Source organism: Dendrobium catenatum, unplaced genomic scaffold (assembly GCF_001605985.2).
Source record: "Dendrobium catenatum unplaced genomic scaffold, ASM160598v2 fragScaff_scaffold_1639, whole genome shotgun sequence".
NCBI classification, from domain to species: Eukaryota; Viridiplantae; Streptophyta; class Magnoliopsida; order Asparagales; family Orchidaceae; genus Dendrobium; species Dendrobium catenatum.
In genome coordinates, this window is record NW_021320101.1 from 1,061,497 (window position 1) to 1,087,266 (window position 25,770).

At 36.3% G+C, this 25,770-nt stretch overlaps 2 protein-coding genes across 3 annotated transcripts in view; both read left to right on the plus strand.

Annotated features, from left to right (window-relative positions):
* LOC110110618 (vacuolar-sorting protein BRO1) overlaps positions 1 to 12,792 on the plus strand; it is a 41,228-nt gene extending 28,436 nt beyond the window's left edge. The window contains exons 5-8 of one of the 2 annotated variants that reach the window (XM_020842196.2): positions 558 to 698; positions 6,467 to 6,515; positions 7,432 to 7,535; positions 12,112 to 12,792. In XM_020842196.2, the coding sequence (XP_020697855.1) occupies positions 558 to 698; positions 6,467 to 6,515; positions 7,432 to 7,535; positions 12,112 to 12,393 (576 nt within the window). In that variant the 3' untranslated portion in view covers positions 12,394 to 12,792. The remainder of the gene's footprint in view (positions 1 to 557; positions 699 to 6,466; positions 6,516 to 7,431; positions 7,536 to 12,111) is intronic. The other variant, XM_028701110.1, reaches the window with a different exon arrangement.
* Positions 12,793 to 15,642: 2,850 nt separating this feature from the next.
* On the plus strand, positions 15,643 to 21,323 carry LOC110110661 (pentatricopeptide repeat-containing protein At2g20540). Its single transcript, XM_028701164.1, has 2 exons — positions 15,643 to 17,224; positions 18,739 to 21,323. The coding sequence occupies exons 1-2, from the start codon at positions 15,658 to 15,660 to the stop codon at positions 19,968 to 19,970; spliced, it is 2,799 nt and encodes a 932-aa protein (XP_028556997.1). The 5' UTR covers positions 15,643 to 15,657; the 3' UTR covers positions 19,971 to 21,323.
* Positions 21,324 to 25,770: the final 4,447 nt, after the last annotated feature.

Below are 25,770 nucleotides of genomic sequence, written 5' to 3' on the forward strand. Positions count from 1 at the left end.
CTAGAAATTGTTAAGAACAACTTAGATAGACCAGCATTAACTTGAAAGGCAGCTCTAACCTGGTTGATTGTAAAAATGAATTCATAGAAGCCAGTTGGTAATATTTGTGATAAGAATGTTGATTGTATTGAGAAGATGTCAGTTGTGAACTGCAAGCCTGCAGATTTTTTTAAGATATATTATTTTAGTTATATGCTTTTGTAAGAATAAAGTCCATGTTTTCTACAAACTTTTTTAAATCTTTTTTATATCTCCTTTCTGGAGTTTGATATCCAATACCAATTGCCAATCAAGTGACCGCATAGAGTGGCTTAGGAGTTCCTAGTGGCGTATGCATGCCCAACCTAATTCTACTGATGTTCAGTCTGTCTGTATGGAAGCCATTGCTGCTGAGTGCTGACTGTGTTTCATTTTCGTGCCAGCTAATGTCTTGTTCTGGTTTCCACACTTTATTTTTGTTTTCATTTTGGGGTACTTAAAGTTGTTATTATTTGTAATCTTCTTCATTATCTATTTCTTCTATAGTAAACTTTTAAGAAATTAATTCTTTATTGCAGGATGATATATTACCCAAATTGATGGCTAGGACTGGGTCGCTGGAGGAGCTTTTCAGGAATGAGATATCAAAATATGATCATATTTGTGAAGAAATTGGCAAAAATATGAAAGCTCAAGAACAATTATTGCTACAAATTCAGGTTAGTAGTTTCTCATTCCTTGCATCTTAAAATTTGAACAACTTTCAATTATATGTGGTGGATGAATTTTACCTATTTTTGGTATTCATTTTATCATGTCAAATTTATCATAGATACTTTTTAGCACAGTGAACATGATAAAAAGTGGATGTCACGGACTCCTGTTCACATATTGTAGTGACATTTCATTTTAAGATCTATTTTAGCATCTTTGAACTGGACACTAATGATAGATTTGTTTTTTGAATATTGCATTTGTTAAATTCAGAGAATTGGAGAGGGAGAATGATGTAAAACGATCATGCGAAAATTGGTTTGAAGTAAGAGCTTGCACCCTTAACTTTAGGAGCAACAATAATTATACTCATTATAGTGATTTAAACGCAAAATAAACAATAAGGTGATAAATCAAGCTTAGGTTAATTCACATGAATAGAAGTTAAGTTCAAAAGATAGCCAACTTAATCCAACATTGCATACATGGATTGTTCCAACAATGAATTCCAATACTAACAATAAGATTAGTCTATGAAAGATCCCTCACACAACTCTTCCTATTACTAAGTTCTAGCGGTGAATAATTGACATGATCTTCATGAATCCATTAATAACCATAAACGAAAAGTAAACTAGGAAGATAAGACATAAGAGAGGAGTCCCAAGAAGAGCTTTACCCAATGAAAAGATAATGTAGACCTCTTATGCGAAGGTCTGGATGCTTGAAAGATGGTTGGCAGCAGCCTTCAACTCTTAGTTGACTGTGGACAGTCGTTTGGCAACTCCTGAGGGGAGAACAGCCACCAACCTTGGCTTAGAATCCTTGGGCAGCGGGTGGGAATCCTTCCAAGCGGCTGGACAGCTTTTGATCTTCGATGGACTGCAACTAGGAGGTCTTCAGGTTGGCGAAACAACACGTGAAGCCTGCTGGAGTCTATGAATGGTAGATGGGAGCCTTCAGGAAATCAAAATAGGGAATTCGAAAGGGCAGAACAGCAGCTTTCAAGATCCTGAAATTCGAGACAGCAAAAGAACCCGTCCAGAAATCTGGACAGCCAATTGTGGAGCAGAATTTCAGGGATTTTCAAATCTCAGATTTGAAATCTGAAATAAACTGAAGTTACGTTTGAGAGGGGAGGTATTTGGGAGGTAATTAAGAGGTGATGAGGTGGCAATTAGAGAGAGAATCAATGGGGTGAGGTGGCCAGCCATAAGGAGAGAGAAAGGGGCTTGGTAATGAATAAAATGTGGCCCGCAATTAATGACAAATTTTAATAAAAATTCTGAACAGAAACTTCAGGTTTCAATTTAGGGAAGTTTCCTAATGCATGGCAATCAAGAGAATTGATTTGAATTTCAAATTTGACTTGAAACACAATTAAGAAGATTGCCAAAAATAAAGGATTTAATTAAGGAAAGTCAATTATGTCTCATGGGGGATTTGAAATTTCAACTTTCAAACCTCATGAAGGGAGGCCGGCGGCTAGAGGGGGGGACGGAGCCAAGGGGGACGGGTGGATGGCCGGCGGGTGGTGTCTGTTTGGGCGCCAGCGGCTTGTGGGGGCCAATGGGGCGGCGGCAAGGTTGAGGGGAGGGAGAACGGAAATTGAAAGAGATCGTTCGGAGGGGGGAAAAGGAGAGAAGAAGAAAAGATATGGGGTAGAAAACCAAGAGCTCCACCAAGGGGCTGTTGGGTATTGCTTTGAACCTCTCCTAGGCTTTCCTCACTTGAGAACTCACAAAGAGAACTCTAGAACTCACAAAGAGATCCAAAACCAAAATTTTCATTAACAATAATCATCATCCCTTTCCAAGAGGAAGGGGAGGGCTTAAATAGCCAAATACATGAAGAAAAATAAAATGACACAATTGCCCCTAGGGAAAACATAAAACAAAGCCCTCAAGTGAGGGTAGAAATGGAAAAGTACAAATAACAAATAAAATACATCAAAATAAATAGACACGATCATAGCCGTTGATCTTCGATGTCCTCATCAGAGAAGGCTTAATTTTATTGCACAAAATTATCCCTATTTATAGATCTATATAAGATATCTTAATAAAGAAACAAATAATTATAAAATCATGCATAATTGCTTTAATAGAATCCTTCCTAAATTAGCCAACTAAATATGGAAGGAGATCGACGTGATCCAGGTGAGCCTCCCACGGATTCCCATTCTAGTCGTGGGATCAAAATGCCAAGGGACGGCTAGGATTTAATACTTCCACTCAAGCTGGGGAATATAGATCTATCATTCCCAGCTTGGTAATCAATCCCAGAAAAATAGAGTTATCGAGTCCCTTAATAAGAATATCTACAAGCTAATCTTTTGATCATACATGACTGATAGATATAAGACCACAGTCTAATTTCTCCTTACTTTTTTCCTTCCATGGCGCCTCTTTAGTTGACATCATTGTTGAACCTTCAACTAAATTTGGCTCTAGCATTACCCCTTGTCGACTTTCCTCAACACGAATGAGAGAAATGATTTTGTTTAATGAGGATGTCTCCTCTTTTCCAAGGATCTGAACTTTAACATGATCAAACTCCTTATTTAATCTTGCAAGAAAGTCACACACTCTATCTTTCTCAATAAAAAATTTCATGATAGCAGCATCTTCTGGACACTGGTTTCTATGCCTCTGTAGTGATCAAGTTATTGCCATAAGTTTTGAAGGAGAGTGGCATATTCCGTTACACTTTTTATTTCTTCAGTTGTGCTTCCTACCTTGACCTTAATTTTAAAGATCTAGACAGCGTTCAGAGCCTTTGAGAAGGTTTGACTGGCGGCATCTCATATGTCCTTTGCTGTAGATATGAACATAAACGTATCACTAATTTCTTGAGCCATGAAATTCCACAACCATGACATAATCATAGAGTTCGCTTCATCCCATGCCCAAAAAATTATGATATCCTTCTTTTGGTCCTACCCCAAGGAGGTGATTCAACTTTCATTTCCCTTTCAAGTAGGTCTTCACAAATTGAGATCAGTTCAAGTAATTCTTCCCATTTAAGCAATAGGAAGGTTGCATATTTTGGAGATCTCCCCTTGGTGCATCATAGAATCCTTCATTTGATCAAAACCTTTGGGAGGAATTTGCTTCAGACATTGCGGCGGAAAATTGTAGCAATGAAGACTATATCAAGCAGGGCAGCAATGAAGGTTGTGTTGGTTATAGATAGGATAACAACAAGGGAATGCCGAGAATGAAGGCACGATTGTACAAAAAGCTCAAAATTCCGGCAATGGTAATGAAGACTTTGATACCATATTAAATTCAAAGAATTGGAGAGGGAAAAATGCTTAATTTTATTGCACAAAACTATCCATATTTATAGATCTATACAAGATATCTTAATAAAGAAATAAATAATTACAAAATCATGCATAATTTCTCTAATATAATCCTTCCTAAATTAGCCAACTAAATATGGAAGGAGATCAGCGTGATCCAGGTGAGCCTCCTGCGGATTCCCATCCTAGTCGTGGGATCAAAATGCCTAGGGACGGCTAGTATTTAACAACATTAAATAGAATATCTTTAATTTTTTAGGCCTGGTTCAAGATACATTATATAATATACAAAGCTTGTCTCTTCCAACTTTTATGTGCATGTATGTGTATGTTGCTTTCCAAGAGAGCAGTTTAATACTTTAATATGCATGTACTGAACTGTAGTTAATATGGTAATATATTTTCGCCAGGAGAGTTACTTTTTTTCCTTATTAAGTATATTCTGTATCCTTTTGTATTTAAAGAAAACTCAATCCGGTTTGGTATTTAAGCCTCCACAGTGTAGCGGAAAATGCTAGTCAGAATCTTTGACCAGCTCACTATTCAACTTGTCAGTCTAAGTTCTGTTACGTGATACTGAGCCATTTTTAATAAAGATTTTTGTGACTTATTGCTGCTCTAGAAATTGTCTATAATGGATTTCCATACTGCATGGAAACTACAATGATGATCAGCAATTGAAAAGGTTAATAATAGTGGTAATGATGGATGAAAATAGCCGCTCCACAGGCATGTTAATAGCTCGGAATATGTTAAATTATTAGACTAGCAATTATTTTTCCCTGGGCAAAGCTTATTTGCTTATATTAGAGGTGGACTCAGGTTCATATTTATATTAAAACTGTTTAGCATTCATTTGCTTTGGGCAGCTAAGTTGTTGCATGAAATTCTACTTCACCAGTAACGGAATTGTGGGCAATTTTGAAGTGTTATCTTCGTCATGGTTTTGCATTGTCACAATAGGTTTTAGGATCAAATTGACCCCCTTGTGAATTTTTCATTTTTTTCTTTTACACATTTTTAGGGCTTGCTAAGTTTAGTATATTCTACCTGAATCAATATTTCAAGGGTTACCTTCATAGCATTGCTTTTACATTAATCATTGTTACTGAAGCGGTCAAACTAGTTTTTATTGTTGCAGTGTTTCTTGCTGTACAAGAAATTCTTAGATAACCCAACCATTCCTTGTGACCTAATTAGCATACTTAGTTTGCATTAGAAAGCATTACTTATAAAAAAAATAATAGTAATAAAAAAATAGAAAGCATTACTTATGTTACATAATTCTTTCATCAATGAATCCCTTCTATCTTATATTGCATCAATCCATAATATTTTGTGTTAAAACTATCAAAGGGGATGGTCTGTGGAAGGAAACCCATTTTTCAAGAGCCATTAGGTTTTATTTCCAAACAATACCTTCTATTAGGTTCAGCTTTTTGGTAGTGAAATTAACTTCCTCAAATGCAAGCACTTTTTGATGACAACTAAAGTGAATGCAGTTATCATTTTGATAGGAAACACTTGAAATCAAGTATTTCCTATTCACCTTTACAGCAAAACTCTACGAAATACTGCTGTCCGGAGCAGGAAAACAGTAAAAACAGCGGAAAAACTGTAGAAAACTGAGAGAAATTCGTAGGAAAAACTTGTATTTTACTAGTAGAAGAAGAAAACAGCAAAGATACAATTGATCCTCAATTCGAGAGGAGGATCGATCTCTCCCAAATCTCTAGACGCCGCTAGAGCCCAAAGAAAACCTAAATCTAAGCGATCTCAAATTTCAGCCAAATTCAAGATGCCCAAACCCTAGGAAAAACATCTATTTAATGCATACAAATCAAAAAGAATTCCCTAAACAGTCCCTACATTCAAATTTCTCTCTGAAACCCCCCAAAAATCATTCCTAAAACGCTCTATATGAGCGATCGGGCCGCTCGTTCTGGCGGAATCTCCGCCTGTTTTGCGATTTTGCCCGTGAACCGGTCCTGCCTGGACCGGCTGGACCGGTCCAGTGGACCGCTCTAACACATTTCACACTCAAAATCTTCAAAGGTTGTTGTAATTTGATGATATCAATTAATATATGAAGAAATCATCTTTTATTAACATGAAAATCTCGTGCAGTAAAATTTATCAGTTTCTTTTTCTTTTTGATGTGCAATTGAAGTCAGTGATATTTGCTCTACCTTTAACAAGAAACATGTACCACAACTCCCTTCTTTAGCAATTTCTTACATCTACGCCATCTACGCCTACTTGTTCTGTCAGAAACTTAAGAATACATCAGTTTAACACCTAATTGATGCTCAGGATTGCGGAGGGAATTCTCTTACTGCTTGCTGTTTGCATATTATCTAAGGAAGCATGTCAGTTAAAGTATTTTCTGTTATTAACATCTTTTAAGATATTAGATGCATTAACTATATTTCTCTGATATAACATCATGATTTTCCTTGTTCTCAGGCACAAAATGATGAGTTCACTTCTGTGTTTAATCTGGAAGATTACAAAGGTAATAAAGTTTTTTGGTATGGTTTTAGTTTTTTTGGTCTATTGCATTTTATATTTTCTAGTAAATTATACATTACCTTTAAATCTTTAAGTACAATTTGATCCCTAGGATTTTTGAAGGGGCTTGAGATTGTTCCTTCTCATTAACCGGGCCACAAAAATTCATTACATTGTGAAAAAAAAAAATTGTTCATCTTAGCAAGCATTGACTCTTCTTTTAACTAAAAACGTTTCATCGTATCTCTCATCATTATTAACTTACAATTTTTATGCCTTAATTTTTTTAAAGCTTCCTTCAAACCAACCCCTCCTCCGACCAACATAAAAAAGGTCAAATGGCTAATAATGATGTTAATGATTAGTTGGATGGTCAATGGTAAAACTTATGCCAAAATCAGTGAAATTAATCTAAATTTCATAAATCATAAAACACGAAGAAGCTTGCTAAGCATATGATTGGTGTATTAATATCTTATTTCATTATAAATAAGGGTGTCGTATGATTCAATTAAATGAAGACATTAGAAGGTTATTACAAAATGACTAGGAATTGGCTAAAACTTTCATAAGTTTGTTAACTATGATTTTCTGTGTTATTTACGTCGACAGGTCTATAGGTCGCAAGGTAAATCATGAAAATATTTAGGACTATAAGAACAAATGTAGACCTTAGCAAGCATGATTTCTGGTTGCTTCGTGAGATATTTCTCTGAACCAAGTGTGCATGGGACTAGTGCTTTTGGCCCTCTCATCATTCACCCTTAAAAATTCAAGACAGATTTTTCTTTTAATTCTGCTTAATTCCCTCTTCAAATTTTTATATGGATCTTCATTATGATGTTACCATGTAGATTGGTTGGGTTTACTGTCCTTTTTCTTTGGGTATTTTGTTCTGACTTGAAGAGTTCTGAATCCAGTCAATAGGGACAGGAGCTATAAAAAGATTGCTGCAGCTGTGGAAAAATATCGAGAAATAAAGGAGAATATCAATGAAGGATTGAAATTCTACATCACTCTTCAGGTATTCAAATTCATTTTAGTTGAGAAGATGTGTACCAAGTATAGTAACCCTTTCATACCTCGATATGTGACTTTCATTTCGGTTAAATTATATTTTATGCGGTGGAATGATGGAAATCTAGTTAATTGAATTCGTCATCATTATGATCATTAGTCATATCACCACTATTTTGGCTAAGCTTTATAACTCCTCATTCCCAACTTGTTTGTGTTGAGTGCTTGATGAATCTAATCAAAGTTGAAGTGGACTAGGACTTTCATTTAACCGTAATGTTGTGGAAGGTTTAGCTGTTCATGTGTTTGTATCGATAATATCCAAAGGTCCTGATTGCTGCGCATATAATCTGTTCCGGTAGGGAAGGAAGGTCTTTTTTGGTGCAATAGGTTTATCATGTGAATCAGCTAATGAAATATCTAGTACAATCCAGGTCTTTGTTTGATCACTTACTGATTCCAGGCTGTACAACTTCAAATCACTTTCTAGAAGCTCATGCTCCTCTATTGTATCACATTTGTTATTTTTTATGTTTGAAAATAATAAAAAAACTTAATTCTAACACTAGGAGCAATATAAATTAAAAAAAAAAGATTTTATGTTGCGTACTGAAACATTCGCGGCGGTAGAGAGATGGTGTGTTTAATGTCCTAGTTTTGTACGAATATGTAGCACATAGATAGATAAGAGAGAGGGGTGCAACGATCATAAGAGACCAGATTTTTTATGTGGAAAACCCAAGAAAGGGAAAAACCATGGAGCTTGACCTATTTAAAATAAATTATCTAGTGTTTGTTGTTGATCATAAATGATGCCCTTCCTTGGGGGAAGGCGTTGACTCAATGTAGCAAATATACATCGTATATAGCACATTACATTGTTGGAGTTGGAAGAATCCAATGACATGAGAGTTGTTCTCAAAAGAGCATTAGCTTGTTTGTTTGGTTAGTAGGTCAATAGCCATACAACTGTGGTCAAAGGAACCATAGTCGGTGACGATGGTTGGAGGGACCGTAGTTTGACGATGGTTGTCAGAGGAACTGTAGTCGAGCGATGGAGGTCAGGGACTGCAGTCGGGCAACTGAGGTCAAAGGTACTATAATTTATAGTGATGGAGGCTAGAAGGATCATAGTCGGCTAGCGACAGAGGTCGGAGAGACTGTTACTGGGTGACAAAGGTTGGAGGGACTGTTACTGGGTGTCAGAGGTCAGAGGGACCATAGTCGGCCTTCAATGGAGGTCACAAGGGTTGTAGTCGGTAGGCTACTATGGTCAAAGGGACCGTAGTCGATAGACAGAGGTCGGAGGGACCGTAACCGGGCGACGGAGCTCGGAGGGGTCGTTGTTGGGCGACGGATGTCGACTGTAGTCAACAATTATGATATGAGGATTATAGTTGGCGGGTGATTGTGGTCCAAGGGACCATAGTCGAGCAACTGAGGTTGAAGGGACCATAGTTTGTAGTGGCAGAGGCCAGAAGGACCTTAGTCGGCTGATGACGGAGGTTGGAGGGACCATAGTTCGGAGACAAAGATTAGATGGACCGTTGTCGGGTGACGGAGATCAAAGGGACCATAGACAAAGGATGATGTTGGTCACAAGGTTCGTAGTCTTTGGGTGATGGAGTCGGAGGGACCGTTATCATGAGACGGTGGTTTGAGGGACCGTAGTCGAGCGACTGAGGTCAAAAGAATAGTTGCCAGGCAATGGAAGTCGGAGGGATCGTAGTCGGACGATTAAGGTCAAAGGAATTGTTATCAGGCGACGAAAGTTGGAGGGACCGTAATCGGTTTATCGACTGAAGTCCGAAGGACCATAATTAGCAAGCGATATAGGTCGGAGGGACCGTTATCGTGTGATAGTGGTTGGAGGGGCTATAGTTGACAAGCGACTGAGGTCGAAAGGACAGTAGTCGACGGGCGCTTTCAGGCAAATGGAGGTCGGAGAGACTGTAGTCGGCGGGCATCGGAGGTCGGAAGGACCATTGTCAGTAGACGACAAAGGTAAGAGGGACCGTAGTTGGGTGATAGAGGTCCGAGGGACCGTAGTAGGGTGACAGTGGTTTGAGGGCCGTAATCAGGTGACGGAGGTTCGAGGGACTATATGTGACGCCCCAAGATCTAACTTGGAAAGAATTTCAATCAATTCATTAAAACCATTTACCAGAGCTATCTATAGCCTCAATCAAACAGTCTAGCAAAAATCTATAACATTTAAAACATCAATATACGAGTCGATTCATATCTCAAAAGATCATATACAATACTCAGGAACTACACTATGACCACAAGAACTGAAATCTATCCTGTCCTGAATACAAAAGAATCACTATAACCAAAAGAACAAAAACCTGGAGATTCTTGATCAACCTCAATCTCCTACTCCCTTGCCCTGATCTAAAAATATTAACCACATATAATGAGCTTCAAAAAGCCCAGCAGGTCACCTAATACCTATAACTGAAATCAAAACACGGTACTAGAAATAATATGCATGTCAATCTATTAAATCCACAACAGTCTATTGCACATGATCAATGAATCTATGCAAAAACGAAAATCAAATCAATAGTCAATGCAGCGGTAAAAGAATCAATAAACAATAGGAAATCAATCGATCAGTCAAATCAATCGTATCAATCAAAACAATACTATTTGGTCAATCAATATGAAATCATCAAATCAATACAATAAAACCCAGTCTATACTAGCAATGAATCCAATGCAGCAGTTCAATACAGTGTAGAAACAATAGTATCAATCAATGTCAATGAATCCATAGTATCCATACAATATCTATAACAGTAGCAATGTGCAGTGACAGAATATAAATATCAATGAAATCGTACGATAACAATAAGCCCGTAAATCCGTCAGTAAAACCAAATCAATAAAGCAATAAATCCATTACGAGTCAATGTCGTACACATGCATTTCAATACAACAATCTTACTTGACAAGTACAATCACTGGCTATCAATAATCCAAATTGCTGTTGTAGAAATCCATAGTGCTGTTGTAGATATCCATACGTTGGTTCAATAAGAGTCGTCACTCTGTGCCCGTCGGCATATCAATCTCCTTATGACTCCCAATCGTTATATCAATGATCAATAGTTTAAAGGAAAGCCCGTCGGCCCACCATCCTGTACAGGTCAAGTCAATCTCCAACCAACGGTTCAACCAGGCTCCACTTGGCTTTCAGTATCAATAATCAGATAGTCACATTCATATGCATATCAATTCAAATCATCAATTTCAGAAAGTCGGAAATCGTACGAAAATCCAGCGGCATAACGGCAGTATACAGAATTTACACAAAAATTTCTAAAATCACAATTTTACCAAATTACCACAGAACGTTCACAACAATATTATAAGACTTCTATTCTACTGAAGCGACATCAATCAACAACCCGATAATTATCTATTCGATCAAAATCGCGTAGAACCCAAAATAACCGGTAGAATCGTTACAGAAAATACTCAAAACGTGTAGAAAAATCATATCAATAACATATCAAAAGTTGTGCGGTGAAAGTTTCGTCAATACAAAATGCGGCGCGTTTATCGGTAACGAAAACACAAATCTGTGCTCAAAACGATCAAAACTCAACATCTTTGAAAACAAAAACAGGATTCGGAGTCCTTACAGCGAGATAAACAAATCGCTCAACAGCGGCGACGGACGAAAAGCGCTCCGCGTCCTCCGAAACCAAGCTTTTCCTTTGCTTTTCTTCTCTTTCTCTCTCCTCAGATATTTTTGATTTTATAAAAAGTTTTTCTCTCTCCTCAAATCGAGCTGATTTCCTTATAACATCAGTCTGATCGTCCTGGCCGATCGCCACATCGTCCAGGACGATATGAACAATTTTCAATCGTCCAGGACGATTTTGCAGGACGATAATTAATTTGCCAAAAACCCTTGCTCTCGGGATTTTGCCATGCACTGATCGTCCCAGGACGATCCCAAATCGGCCTGGACGATCCTGGGAGGAAAAAATCAGATCCAGAAAAGAGAAAAACAAAGGAACGAGCTCTCACACTATAGTTGGCGGGCGACGAAAGTCGGATGGCAGTGACTAAGTAGAGACCCAACGACGGTGGTCGGACGAAGTTCCGACGTGAGGTTTGGGTGGAGGTCTGATCGTGACGGTCGGTAAAAGTTCGGCGGCGATGGCCAGATGACGATGGTTCGCCGACAGTGGTACTTGGGTGGAACTGTGGGATTCATCTGACTTCAAAGCTCTATTGAACCTCTAGTGTGCATATTTAATTTTGGAAGTTTTCAATTGAGTTATGCCTCGAGATTCATGCCCGATGAAACCAATTTTTGGTGACATATCAAGTGCATAAAATAATAAGAATTGTGTATAAGTTCACCCAATATATTGCTACATCTGCTTATCGTCATTACAGATTTTCCTCTGAACAATCACAACTATATTTCCTTTGATATAAACTTAAGATCGTACCCCTTCTTATAAAAGAAATCAAGACAGTCAGAAAACATAATAAATAGCAATTTGCTCCATGGTCTTCATGCGATGCTGGCAACTCTAACTTTTGAGCACCCGTCACAGGATGCCATAACAAATGTAAAGCAACAATGCAGTGATTTTGTGATGACCAGAAACATCCAATGTAAAGAAATGATAGACGACGTGCAGAGGAAAGTATCTGGGTTCAATTTTTCTGGTGTCGTTAAGGCAGATCGTTATCCCCTTGTTGGAAATCCCAGCCAGAAGAAAAGTATACCTAAACCCACACAACCCCAAGTTCCTCATACTTTTCAACCGGGCCACCCCTACAGCACACTTTATCCTTATCCTCCAGAACAAGGTAGCTTTCCTAAGCCACAATAGAGGTATTATATGTATATATTTTCATGGTCTTCTGATTGTCTTAGCAGTTGATTTCGCTGCCCTTCAAGCGATTGTTGATTCAAAATGATTTGATTCCAAATTATATATATACACTTATACTTAGGCTTCGTTTGGGACAGTTTTTTTGTTGCTTTCTAAAACAACTTTTTAGTATAAATTTAGAAAGTTTTATGCTAAGAAGTCATTTTAGAAAGCAGTATGAAAGTTGTTCCAAACGAAGCCTTAGTGTGCATAACTTGGATGAATAGACTGTTAAACTTCATGTCGTAGTTGTATCTCCAGATAAGATCTGTACTGTATAGTTTATTGTTGAATAGGCTGCAAACCGAAGCAAAAAGTTTTGGTATGATGTTGATTTCTCCTTCTGTTCAGAGGCTTATTTTGAGCTGTTCGATGAGAATTGAAGTTATGTTCATCTTGCTTTATTATGCTTTATTATGATGCTCTGCCCCATGGTGGAGGCAGCTTGGTAAGGGTAGTTATTCTATATGTTGTGGATTATAAATCTAAGTGGTGTTTATAATTTACTATTATTTAGAGATTTATGTCGAAAATATCACTTTGCGAGCTTGGCTTTCTTATTGTTTTTTAAAGCATTTTTTTAGTATAAAAAATTTTTGAATTAGAATTTTTTGTGCTTGAAAATTGCTTTAGAAAGTAATAAGAAAGATGTCCTAAGCGAAGCCATTGTAATGGTGTGAGGTGCTTCTCATGGAATTTTTTCAACATTAATTGTATTGTTATTTAAACAATTTATTATAATGAAAATATTCAATGTTAAAAATGATGAATTTTTAGTATAAAAATATTATTGTTATTATATTCCCAAACATTTTAGCAATATAAATATTTAAATTTTATTTACAAAATTAATATTTAAAAGTTTCATCTAAATAAATAGTTGATTTCTGATAAAAACATATTATGTATAATTAGATTTTATGCCATCGCATAAGAATGAAAGATTTTCCTATTTAAACTCTATTTTATTATTTTTAACTTTTATTTTTTCATAAATTTATGTCAAACGTGTAATGTAAATCATCATAAGGGAATGGATTATATTTTAATGATAGATCTAAAAAACATTTGAATGCCAATTTAGCGTAAAAGTAACTGTATTTAAGCAATTATATGAATTATTTATACGGGTTCTTGAATTCTCATGATATTTATATATTTATGACCAAAGAAAAATTTAGGATTGGTTGGATTTAGTAAATTAGAATTTTAAAAATTTAACCAGTAGTTATACTCAATGAATAAATATCATAAAAAATGGACCGTTTCATCAGTCTTAATTGAAGAAAAATATATTTGAAAGTTTATTTCAAAATAAAATGCCCCTATTTTTCACAAATATGGAGGATTTGAATAGTTACGCAACTTGTACATCATAGGAGCTCCTCCACTCTTTCTCTTCCTATCATCTTTTTATATCAAGTAATCATAGTGCATGTGTTTTAATTGCAACAAAGTTTTGAAGCATCAATTTCTCCATTTATCATCAGTTCAAAGTTAATGATGTTTATATATTTGGTTGTTTAGATTTGAATGTATTGTTCGCACTCTAAACTTGAAACCCCAAGCATCAATAGAGATGATAGTATCAACTACGAACTTGTTAGAATATCTTCGATTGAATCATGATTAAACCATCTTCCAACATCTATTTTTAAATCTTATTTTGACTTTTCATATAAGGCTCAAACAATATTTGAATATGGTTTCCATAAGGTTTAATCATGATTTAACATAGTTTGAAGAAGATTTAAAACAGTTCGATCATGTTCAAAGATGGTTCAATATGATTTGAAGATGATTTGATCGTGATTTAAATATAGTTCAATTATGATTTGAAGATGGTTTGATCAGAATTCAATCATGGTTTGATCAACGTTTAATTATAGTTTAAACATGGTTCAAAAATGGCGTGTTTTCTTCTTTCCCGTTATCTCTTTTAAAATTGACTCATTTGAGTTATTTTTTCTATGTAGTTGCATGTTATAATCCTACCTTTAGTGAGACATTAATTACTCGGGTCAAATATAGAGTTGGGTTATGATAGAGAAAGTGGTTAGATAATGTGAGGCTAATGATCTCATTTATAAGTATGAGGTATCTCCCCTAAGTCAATTCTTCAATTGTCCTTAACTATAGTTCTTTTTTTGTTCACCTATTATTGAAGATGATTGATGATGATACGAATAAGGGTTACCCCATTGCGTCTAATATTAGAGGCAAATATACATCATTTGGCATAACTGAGTTCGCTCCAATCACTAGGTTGGGGCTTGGAGAATACTTATATGAGGATGAATTTAATAGAATGATTTAAAGATGTAGATTATTAGATAACTACTTATGTGAAGACAAACATTTTAAGAATTACCACCTTGAGAAAGCATTACTAAAGTGCACTAAGATGGATGATATTTAAAAGCTTGATTTTTGTTTCAATTTTGGTGAACTTATAAGCTTCATTAGTTGTTGTGTTATATTTATTATTGGACTCTTAATTTAATAGTATGTTGTTGGAGTAGATTGTTATATATACTAAAGGTAAACTCTTTTTGAACTTTAAGCGCTCTACAAATGATATTTGAATAAAATTTGAATTTTATTTAAATTGATGTTGTTCGCTATAGATTTTAAATGAGTACCATCGACAATAGAAATGAGAATATTTTAATTCAAAATAAATTTTTGAACATGAGCTTTCATGAAAATGAATTACAAGTTTTTTTTATTCATTTTTTATTGAGAGGCACATAAAGCCAAATTTATATTATTTTTAACAAACTCTTGAATTTAACAGTCACGGATGCCTGGAAACTCGCAAAGGCCGAAGGGGAATTTTTAAGGAGCATAATCATTAACATAAATTAGTAGAAGGAAAATGAAATAAATAATATTTAATTATCAAACTTATAATTTAGTTTGGCGTATTCAATATATTTTGGTGCATTCTATTACTAATAAATGTTTATTTAATCTCTTAATAATTTTGTTTTTTAGAGAATTATGAGCTATTAAATTTAATAGAATGCATCGAAACATTTGGCGAATTCAAAAAAATATATCAAAATATTTGACAAATTTAGAATGAACATATTAAATATTTTAATAGCCAAACAAAATAATAAAACTACTCATTTTTAAATTTTATACATTTAATACTACTTAATACTTATACTGATTTATGTTAGTTACTCCTTAAACTTTCACGAGGCCCAACGGCCAATGCTCCCGCGCTTAAGATCTGACCGAAAAGCCCTAGTCCTCCTCGGATCATGTCTCACCCGTCCTCGCCGCTCCTCCGGCGAACTCAAGCAAATCCACGCCCACCTCCTCATCTCCGGAGGAATCTGCGATCGCTTTGCTGCCGGAAAACTGATCTCCTCTTTTGTAACTGTCGACCTACACTACGCCCTCCTCCTTTTCCGCTGCCTCCCCCATCCTCCCTCCACCTTTCTCTGGAACACCCTTATCGGCGCCTACACCAGCCGCAACCAACCGCTCTCCGCTTTCTCCCTCTTCTCCCGCATGCTTGCAGCCGTACGCCTCCCCAACAACTATACCTTCTCCTTTCTCCTTCGCTCTTGCATCGCTATCTCCTCTCTTTTCGTCGGTCAAGAGCTTCACGCGCTGATCGAGAAGTTGGGGTGGGAGAACTACGATTTCGTATTGAATGGTCTTGTTCATTTATACGCTTCCTGTGGCTGCATGGGCGATGCGCACAAGCTGTTCGACGTATGCCATCACCGAGATGTTGTTACCTGGAGTGCCATGGTTAATGGATACGTTAAGGGTGGACAAATTGGTTTTGCAAGGGAGTTGTTTGACGAAATGCCCGAGAGAAATGCTGTTTCTTGGAGCACCATGATCACTGCTTATGCGGGGGTTGGGATGTTTACCGAGGCTTTGGATGCTTTCAATGAGATGCAGGTTGCAGGGGTTGAGCCTAACCATGCTGGGGTGGTGGGAACGCTCTGCGCTTGCGGTTTTCTTGGAGCTTTGGATCAGGGCAAGTGGATTCATGCTTTCGTAGAGAGGAATGGAATGGAATTAGATAGGATTCTAGGGACTGCACTGATAGATATGTATGCTAAGTGTGGTTGCATTGATAATGCGGATCAAGTGTTTGAGGAAATGATTGAAAGGGATGTGTTTGCTTATACGGCAATGATCTCAGGGTTTTCTAATCATGGGCAGAGTGAGAAGGCGATTGAGATGTTTGCCCGGATGGAAGAGGAAGGGGTGAAGCCTAATGAAGTGACATTTATTTGCATCTTGAGTGCTTGTGGCAGACTTGGTTTAGTTGAGTTGGGAAAGCATTTCTTTGAAAGTATGGGCAGGGTTTATGGAATTGAACCAGGAGTGGAGCACTATGGTTGCTTGGTGGATCTTTTGTCAAGGGCTGGATTGATTGATGAAGCGCAAAAGTTGATAAGGGAAATGCGAATAGAGCCTGATTCATATGTGTTGGGTGCCTTGCTCAATGCTTGTAGAGTTCATGGGGAGGTGGAGGTGGGAAAGGACATTGTTGAGAGCCTAGTGGAAATGGGCCTTGATCATAGTGGTGTTCATGTGTTACTTTCAAATATGTATGCATCTTCTTTCAGGTGGGAAGATGTGAGGAAGGTGAGGAGAGAGATGGAGGAAAATAAGGTTAGGAAAGTGCCTGGATGTAGCATGATTGAGGTTGATGGTGTGGCTTGTGAGTTTGTAGCTGGAGACCAATCACACCCATGTATGGATAAGATTATTCTCACTGTGAAGAGCATGGACAAGCAACTGAAATCCTTTGGTGATGACAATTGTTTAACCCATTTAAGCAATCTATGAAGAATTGAATTTCTAATATGATTGGGAGGTGAAGTTATCTTTACTTATATATACATGTCCATTTGGTGAATGCACAAGCCATCCCTTGCTTTGGTCAATAGGGTTTGATAGTGAATGTGATAAATTCATAGCCTCCTCACTTTTAAAGGCTTTCCACAGTGAACAAATAATTGGGAGAGAGATAAAAAAGAGCAGTTTTTATCTAAAGAAAAAAAACCCATTGTCTTATTGTAGCATTTAAATATTTGAAGTGGAGAAAATGTCTTGGATGAAGCTGGAATCGAAGTTTAGATCCTAGCTGAAATCGAGTCAAAACTGTTGAGGTAATAATTTTGCCATTCCTTTTCCATGAAAGTGAACGAAAATTTATATATTCATCTTGTTCTATCTAAATTTTGTCTGATTTCTGGAGGCACCTTATATTTGTGAATTTAGAGTTTCACGTGCAATTTTGTTTTGTATGAAAGAGTCTTGTTGTTTCCATCACTATATACTTACATGTAACTTTAACCTTCGGATCTTTTATTTCTGCCCATCCAAGCATAAATTTGCACATTATACTTTACATATGACCTATTTGAATTGTTAGCTTTCACTATTTGTGGGATAGGTGTCATCTTGGAAATGCGCTGATGTTTTTTTATTTAATTCCAAACTTGTATACACAAAATTTTGCTTCTTATGCTGCTTTGTGCCAATATTTTTGTGTTATGTTAACAGAAGGTTTGACAGATTGCCCTTACTTTTAGCTGAACCGACCAATCAAGTTTATAATCCTAGAGACAAATAATATAGTTTTTTTTTTTTTTTTAAGAAAGCACAAGAAGTTGTTTTAACTCTTAGGCTTCGTTTGGGATTGCTTTCTTTATGCTTCTTAAAGTAGTTAGCACAATTTTTTTTTTTTACTAGAAAGCTGCTTTAAGAAGCAATAAGAAAGCCATCCCAAACGAAGCCTTAATATTTGGTTGTGTTGTTCATCTTTCAAGTCTAGGAGGACAGGATTTGGCTCTTATCATTGGTCATGTAAAGATGTCTGTGCCAAATAAAATATACTTTGATGTTATTGTCTATCCATGATGATTATTTTTCTTCTGGATGATGATCAGTTGTTGTTGATTCAGTAACATCAGTTTTAGAAGAAATTGAATATAATTTTAGATCATTGTAATCAAAGTATCTCTCAACTCAGCTGTGTATTATACTTTTCAAGTCTGTTTACTCTCCCCCTCATTTGCTTTTACCTGCTTGATCTTCTCTTTATTGTTTTGCCCGTCAAATACTATCTTGATATGCGCATATACAGTATATAGAGAAGACCAGTAAGGCTTTAGAAAAAGGAGTTCAAATTGCACATTTAGATTTCGTTTGGGACGGCTTTTTTACTGCTTCTTAAAGCAGCTTTCAAGTACAAAAATTTCAACTTTTGTACTAAAAAGCTGTGAAATTTTTGTACTTGAAAGCTGCTTTAAGAAGCAGCCTCTCTTTTCGTCGGTCAAGAGCTTCACGCGCTGATCGAGAAGTTGGGGTGGGAGAACTACGATTTCGTATTGAATGGTCTTGTTCATTTATACGCTTCCTGTGGCTGCATGGGCGATGCGCACAAGCTGTTCGACGTATGCCATCACCGAGATGTCGTTACCTGGAGTGCCATGGTTAATGGATACGTTAAGGGTGGACAAATTGGTTTTGCAAGGGAGTTGTTTGACGAAATGCCCGAGAGAAATGCTGTTTCTTGGAGCACCATGATCACTGCTTATGCGGGGGTTGGGATGTTTACTGAGGCTTTGGATGCTTTCAATGAGATGCAGGTTGCAGGGGTTGAGCCTAACCATGCTGGGGTGGTGGGAGCACTCTGCGCTTGTGGTTTTCTTGGATCTTTGGATCAGGGCAAGTGGATTCATACTTTCGTGGAGAGGAATGGAATGGAATTAGATAGGATTCTAGGGACTGCACTGATAGATATGTATGCTAAGTGCGGTTGCATTGATAATGCGGATCAAGTGTTTGAGGAAATGATTGAAAAGGATGTGTTTGCTTATACGGCGATGATCTCAGGGTTTTCTAATCATGGGCAGAGTGAGAAGGCGATTGAGATGTTTGCCCGGATGGAAGAGGAAGGGGTGAAGCCTAATGAAGTGACATTTATTTGCATCTTGAGTGCTTGTGGCAGACTTGGTTTAGTTGAGTTGGGAAAGCATTTGTTCGAAAGTATGGGCAGGGTTTATGGAATTGAACCAGGAGTGGAGCACTATGGTTGCTTGGTGGATCTTTTGTCAAGGGCTGGATTGATTGATGAGGCGCAAAGTTTAATAAGGGAAATGCGAATAGAGCCTGATTCATATGTGTTGGGTGCCTTGCTCAATGCTTGTAGAGTTCATGGGGAGGTGGAGGTGGGAAAGGACATTGTTGAGAGCCTAGTGGAAATGGGCCTTGATCATAGTGGTGTTCATGTGTTACTTTCAAATATGTATGCATCTTCTTTCAGGTGGGAAGATGTGAGGAAGGTGAGGAGAGAGATGGATGAAAATAAGGTTAGGAAATTGCCTGGATGTAGCATGATTGAGGTTGATGGTGTGGCTTGTGAGTTTGTAGCTGGAGACCAATCACACCCATGTATGGATAAGATTATTCTGACTGTGAAGAGCATGGACAAGCAATTGAAGTCCTTTGGTGATGACAATTGTTTAAACCATTTAAGCAATCTATGAAGAATTGAATTTCTAATATGATTGGGAGGTGAAGTCATCTTTACTGATATATACATGTCCATTAGGTGAATGCACAAGCCATCCCTCGCTTTGGTCAATAGGGTTTGATAGTGAATGTGATAAATTCATAGCCTCACTTTTAAAGGCTTTCCACAGTGAACAAATAATTGGCAGAGAGATAAAAAAGAACAGTTTTTATCTCAAGAAAAAAACCCATTGTCTTATTGTAGCATTTAAAATATTTTAAGTGGAGAAAATGTCTTGGATGAAGCTGGAATCGAAGTTTAGATCCTAGCTGAAATCGACTCAAAACTGTTGAGGTAATAATTTTGCCATTCCTTTTCCATGAAAGTGAACGAAAATTTATAGATTCATCTTGTTCTATCTAATTTAGTCTGATTTCTGGAGGCACCTTATATTTGTGAATTTGGAGTTTCACATGCAATTTTGTTTTGTATGAAAGAGTCTTGTTGTTTCCATCACTATATACTTACATGTAACTTTCACCTTCGGATCTTTTATTTCTGCCCATCCAAGCATAAATTTGCACATTATACTTTACATATGACCTATTTGAATTGTTAGCTTTCACTATTTGTGGGACAGGTGTCATCTTGGAAATGCGCTGATGTTTTTTTATTTAATTCCAAACTTGTATTCACAAAATTTTGCTTCTTATGCTGCTTTGTGCCAATATTTTTGTGTTATGTTAACAGAAGGTTTGACATATTGCCCTCACTTTTAGCTGAACCGACCAATCAAGTTTATAATCCTAGAGACAAATAATATAGTGTTTTTTTTCAGAAAGCACAAGAAGTTGTTTTAACTCTTAGGCTTCGTTTGGGATTGCTTTTTTTATGCTTCTTAAAGTAGCTAGTACAATTTTTTTAAAATTTTTTACTAGAAAGCTGCTTTAAGAAGCAATGAGAAAACTGTCCCAAACGAAACCTTAATGTTTGGTTGTGTTGTTCATCTATCAAGTCTAGGAGGACAGGATTTGGCTCTTACCATTGATCATGTAATGATGTCTGTGCCAAATAAAATATACTGATGTTATTGTCTATCCATGATGATTAGAATGATTATTTTTCTTCTGGATGATGATCAGTTGTTGTTGATTCAGTAACATCAGTTTATGAAGAAATTGAAGATAATATTAGATTATTGTAATCAAAGTATCTCTCAACTCAGCTGTGTATTATACTTTTCAAGTCTGTTTTCTCGCCCCCTCATTTTCTTTTACCTGCTTAATCTACTCTTTATTGTTTTGCCCGTCAAATACTATCTTGATATGCGCATATACAGTATATAGAGAAGACCAGTAAGGCTTTAGAAAAAGGAGTTCAAATTGCACATTTAGGTTTCGTTTGGGACGGCTTTTTTATTGCTTCTTAAAACAGCTTTTTAGTACAAAAGTTGAAATTTTTGTACTTAAAAGCTGCTTTAAGAAGCAACAAAAAAGCCGTCCCAAACAAAGTCTTAGGCTTAGTTTGGGACGGCTTTCTTATTGCTTCTTAAAGCAACTTTTAAGTACTAAAATTTTCTTCAAGAAGCAGTATGAAAGCCGTTTCAAATGAAATCTTATTCAAAATTGTACTCACTAATTGTTTTTTCATGAATAGGTTGGTGCAGATGGAAAAATGATCACGACCAGATTTTGTAAGTGAATTTCTTCGCTGTTTTTTTCTTTTAGTCGGGCTCCTCTGGTTCATGGTCTTTTTCTTTTTTACCAATTTTTTTATTTTTTGAAGCCTTTCTTATTTTCAATTGGGGATTATATCTGACTCAAATATTAAAAGCAGTTCTAAATTTGGATTGATTTTTGGCTTTGATCATATTTGAATTATAGTTAACAAGCTGTCTAGTTTGACTTGAATTGGACTTGACTTTAATTAAGCATGAATTAAGATTTTGTTTGGAACAGTTTTCTTATTGAAAAAATTGCTTTAAGTAATGAGAAAATCGTCTCAAACAAAACCTAAGTCAACTTAGCTCAATTTTGAATTGATATATACATATACGCCCATTTATGTTTATTTGAATTGATGTATCTATGCGTCTATGTATTTGTATATATGAATCAATATAAGCATTAGTGTATATGTAATGTATGTCTGATTAAAGCTTCGTTTGGAACGGCTTTCTTAATTCTTCTTAAAGCAACTTTTTAGTACAAAAAATTTAATTGTTGTATCAAAAAGCTTCTTTAAAAACAGTAAAAAAGCTGTCCTAAACGAAGCTTATGAATCTATTTTACAAGATCAAAATTAGATATAATTTTGGTTTGAATTGAAGCTAATGAGTTGCTTATGAATCAAATTGATATTGGATTAAGATAGTTTATAATCAAATTTGGCTCAACTTAAGATCAAATTAAATGACTTTGAATCTACCTTGAATTTGGATGGGAAATGGCACAAAATTAAATAATCAACGGTCTATTTTCCACTCTCTCCGTCAATCTCATTCTTCTCTCTTTCTCTCTCTATATATATAGACTTTGGACCCTCTTTTGGCTAAAATTATGCACAAGTCACTATGCTTCTAGTCACCTTTACGAGGTACTGTGAAAATTTATTTATATATGGTTGAGTGAAATTTAAATAAATGTTAATTTTAAGCTCTACAAATGGATTGATATAAATTGATTTTTTACACAAATTTGAAATTATTATTTATGGTCTATTTGGGATAATTTTTTTATTGTTTTGCTTTTTAGATTGCAATCATAGTTTTTATTTAGTTATTATTTTTCATTATTTTTAAGAAATTTTTGTACTAGAAAGTTATTTTTTTATCATAGCTTTCAAAAAAGTTATTTTCTTTATAATATTTTTATAATCATCTTTTTATAAAAAGCCACAGCAATCTCAAATAAATTCTTAATCTGACTTCAAACATATTGACTTTGATTAAAATTTAAAAAATTATTTTAATTTTTTAGAATCTTGAATATTTGAGCAAAATTTACAATCATCTTTTGGAACATGAAGCTTCTAAATTTACAATATATATTTAAATGTGACTTTGGTTTACTCAAAATATTTGAGCACAATCCAAAGAAAAAAATGATGAAGTTGTATGCATCACATCAAAAACCTATTCTATTATGCTAAGAAATGTTGGTTTATCATCTTCAGCATCTCTGCACTAATTTGAGTAGTATTTTCAATATAATTTACATTAATGATATTGTATAAATAAATATATAAATTTAGATATTATATGATGAAAATAAAAATTCAGAGTGGTATGTATGTAAATTCATTTTTCATGTATTGCACTTACATATTTTGTCCAACTTGTTGTTTTTGGCTCTTTTTTTTACATTAATGATCGATTGAGTAATTACTGTATATATATTTTCGGAATAATTATAACTATAAAATGATTTAATTTATTAAACAATAAATTGTATGATAAAAAACAATTACAAAATTATAAATGATAAAAAATTTTACAGCAGAAATTCTCATAAAATAGTGACTATTTTTAATTTTGAATTTTATTTTGAGATTACTAGAATGTTAATTACTTATATTTTATTTTCATCTTTAAATACATTATTTTTTTTTCATAAATAATAAAGAAATTTGAACTTTGAAGTTGATATTTCACCTTCCAGAACTATCCATGCTGTTACCTGCATCCATTTTAATGAAAGTGAAGGGCAAGATGGTAAACTCATACATAGAAGCAGACTTCGAAAACGAGAGGCCGCGACGTGGAGGGGCAAATCGGTTAATTATGGCTTTATATGGATGGGGTCCACTGAGCCGGTTTTGATGTGGCGGTAGAAACCGAGAGACCACCTTTCGGCATGTGTGAGTGACACGTGCTTCTCCTAACACGTGCTCCGTGCCCGTGTACTTTCGGTTTCGTGGAGACGCATAAAAGATTAAAACAAATTTTCTTTTTCTAATTTACTGCTCTTAATAATAACATATTTCAATTTATTGTGTTACTCTCAGAAAAATCATAATCTCATTCAGTTGTGATATATCATCAGAAAATTATCTTGATCGGGCACGAATATTGAGGCAAATTCAATTTAGAAACTTCAAAAATTAAATCAATGAACATCTTAACTCCAATTTCAGCAAATTTACAATCGAACTGAACGTATCGAAAATATGAACCCAATGATACAAAATTCGACCCAATTTGAGCTCAAATGGGTCCAAATCAAAGACACAAAGCTCATTTGGAAGGTTCAAACGATAATTTGGATTACCAAAAGGTCTCCAAACATGACATGCTTATAATCAAATCGAGGGGCTCGACGAGATGAATCCAACAAGCCCAAGATTGCTGAATTCTGATATAATTAAGACATTCAAATGTCCAATAAATGGTCCATGACAAGGGAATCAACATCGCCCGTCCATTCAAATCACTCCCAAATTATCCTTGATCTTCCTCCTATTTATTGATCATGCCACTCTCAGAAAATTATAAATAGACCTCACATTTCTCATCTGGGGATGATGGAGGCTCAACAAAGAAGACAATGAAGAGTTCTCTTGCCACAAGCTCCTCCTCGACCACCTCCCAGCCATAGACCGATGCCGGACTTCTACCTGATGCCAAACTTCCGTTCATCACCGAACTTCCGTATGTCGTCGGACTTTCGTCGACATTCTTTCCGACGCTGAACTTCTACTTGACGTCGGACTTCCACCCGTCTCCAAACTTTTGTTAGTCGTCAAACTTTTACTCGACATCAGACTTCTGCCCGTCGCTGGATTTCTGCTCGACGCCAGACTTTCACCCGTCACCAAACTTCCGCCAGCTGTCGGACTTCCACCCATCACCAAACTTTCGCTCGTCGCCAAACTTCCGCTAGTTGCCGGACATCTGCCCGACTCTATACTTCCACCCGTCGCCGAACTTCTGCCCATCGCCGGACTTTCGTCGGACTTATACCAGATGTCAGATTTCCATCCGTTACTAGAATTCTTTTTTAGGCCGGACTTCCGCCCATCAACGGTCCATCAAACCTCCGTCGCCACGATCTTTCTGACCTCTGTCGCCCGCCGATTACGGCCCTTCCGTCCTTCGTCGCCGACTACGCTCCTTCCAACCTCTGTCGTTAGACAATGGACTTTCCGACCTCCTTCGCCCGCCGACTATGATTCTGCTAACCAAACAAATATATAAATACTGATTCTTTCAAGTCACATGTAATGCACGTTATATGATGTATATTTATTACATCAAGCTAAGACCTTCCCCCAAGGTAGGAAGGAAGGGCCTCATTTGTAATCGACTGCAGATAATAGTGGATTCATTCAATCTGGGATATGCCCCATGGTTTTTCCCCTTTTCATGGTTTTCCATGTAAAAAAATATTGGTGTCTCTTATGAATGCTACACCCTCTCTATTTTATCTGATTGTATGCTGGATCTTCATATAAAGCTAAGATGTTAAACTTTATATTTATGTACCGCCGCGAATATTCCAGGACACAACAAGTTAAAATAATGTAAGATATAATTATATGATTATTAGGTTGTAAAAGGTAACCCGTCTCCAAACTTTTGTTAGTCGCCAGACTTCTACTCGACATTGAACTTCCACTCGTCGCTGGATTTCTTCCCGACGCCAGACTTCCACCTATTGCCAAACTTCCGCCAGTTGCCGGACTTCCGCCCAAAGCCAAACTTCCGCCCGTCGCCAAACTTTCGCTAGTTGTCGGACATCTGCCCAACGCTAGACTTCCACTCGTCGCCGAACTTTTGCCCATCGCCGAATTTTCGTCGGACTTATACCAGATGTCGGACTTCTACCCGTTATTGG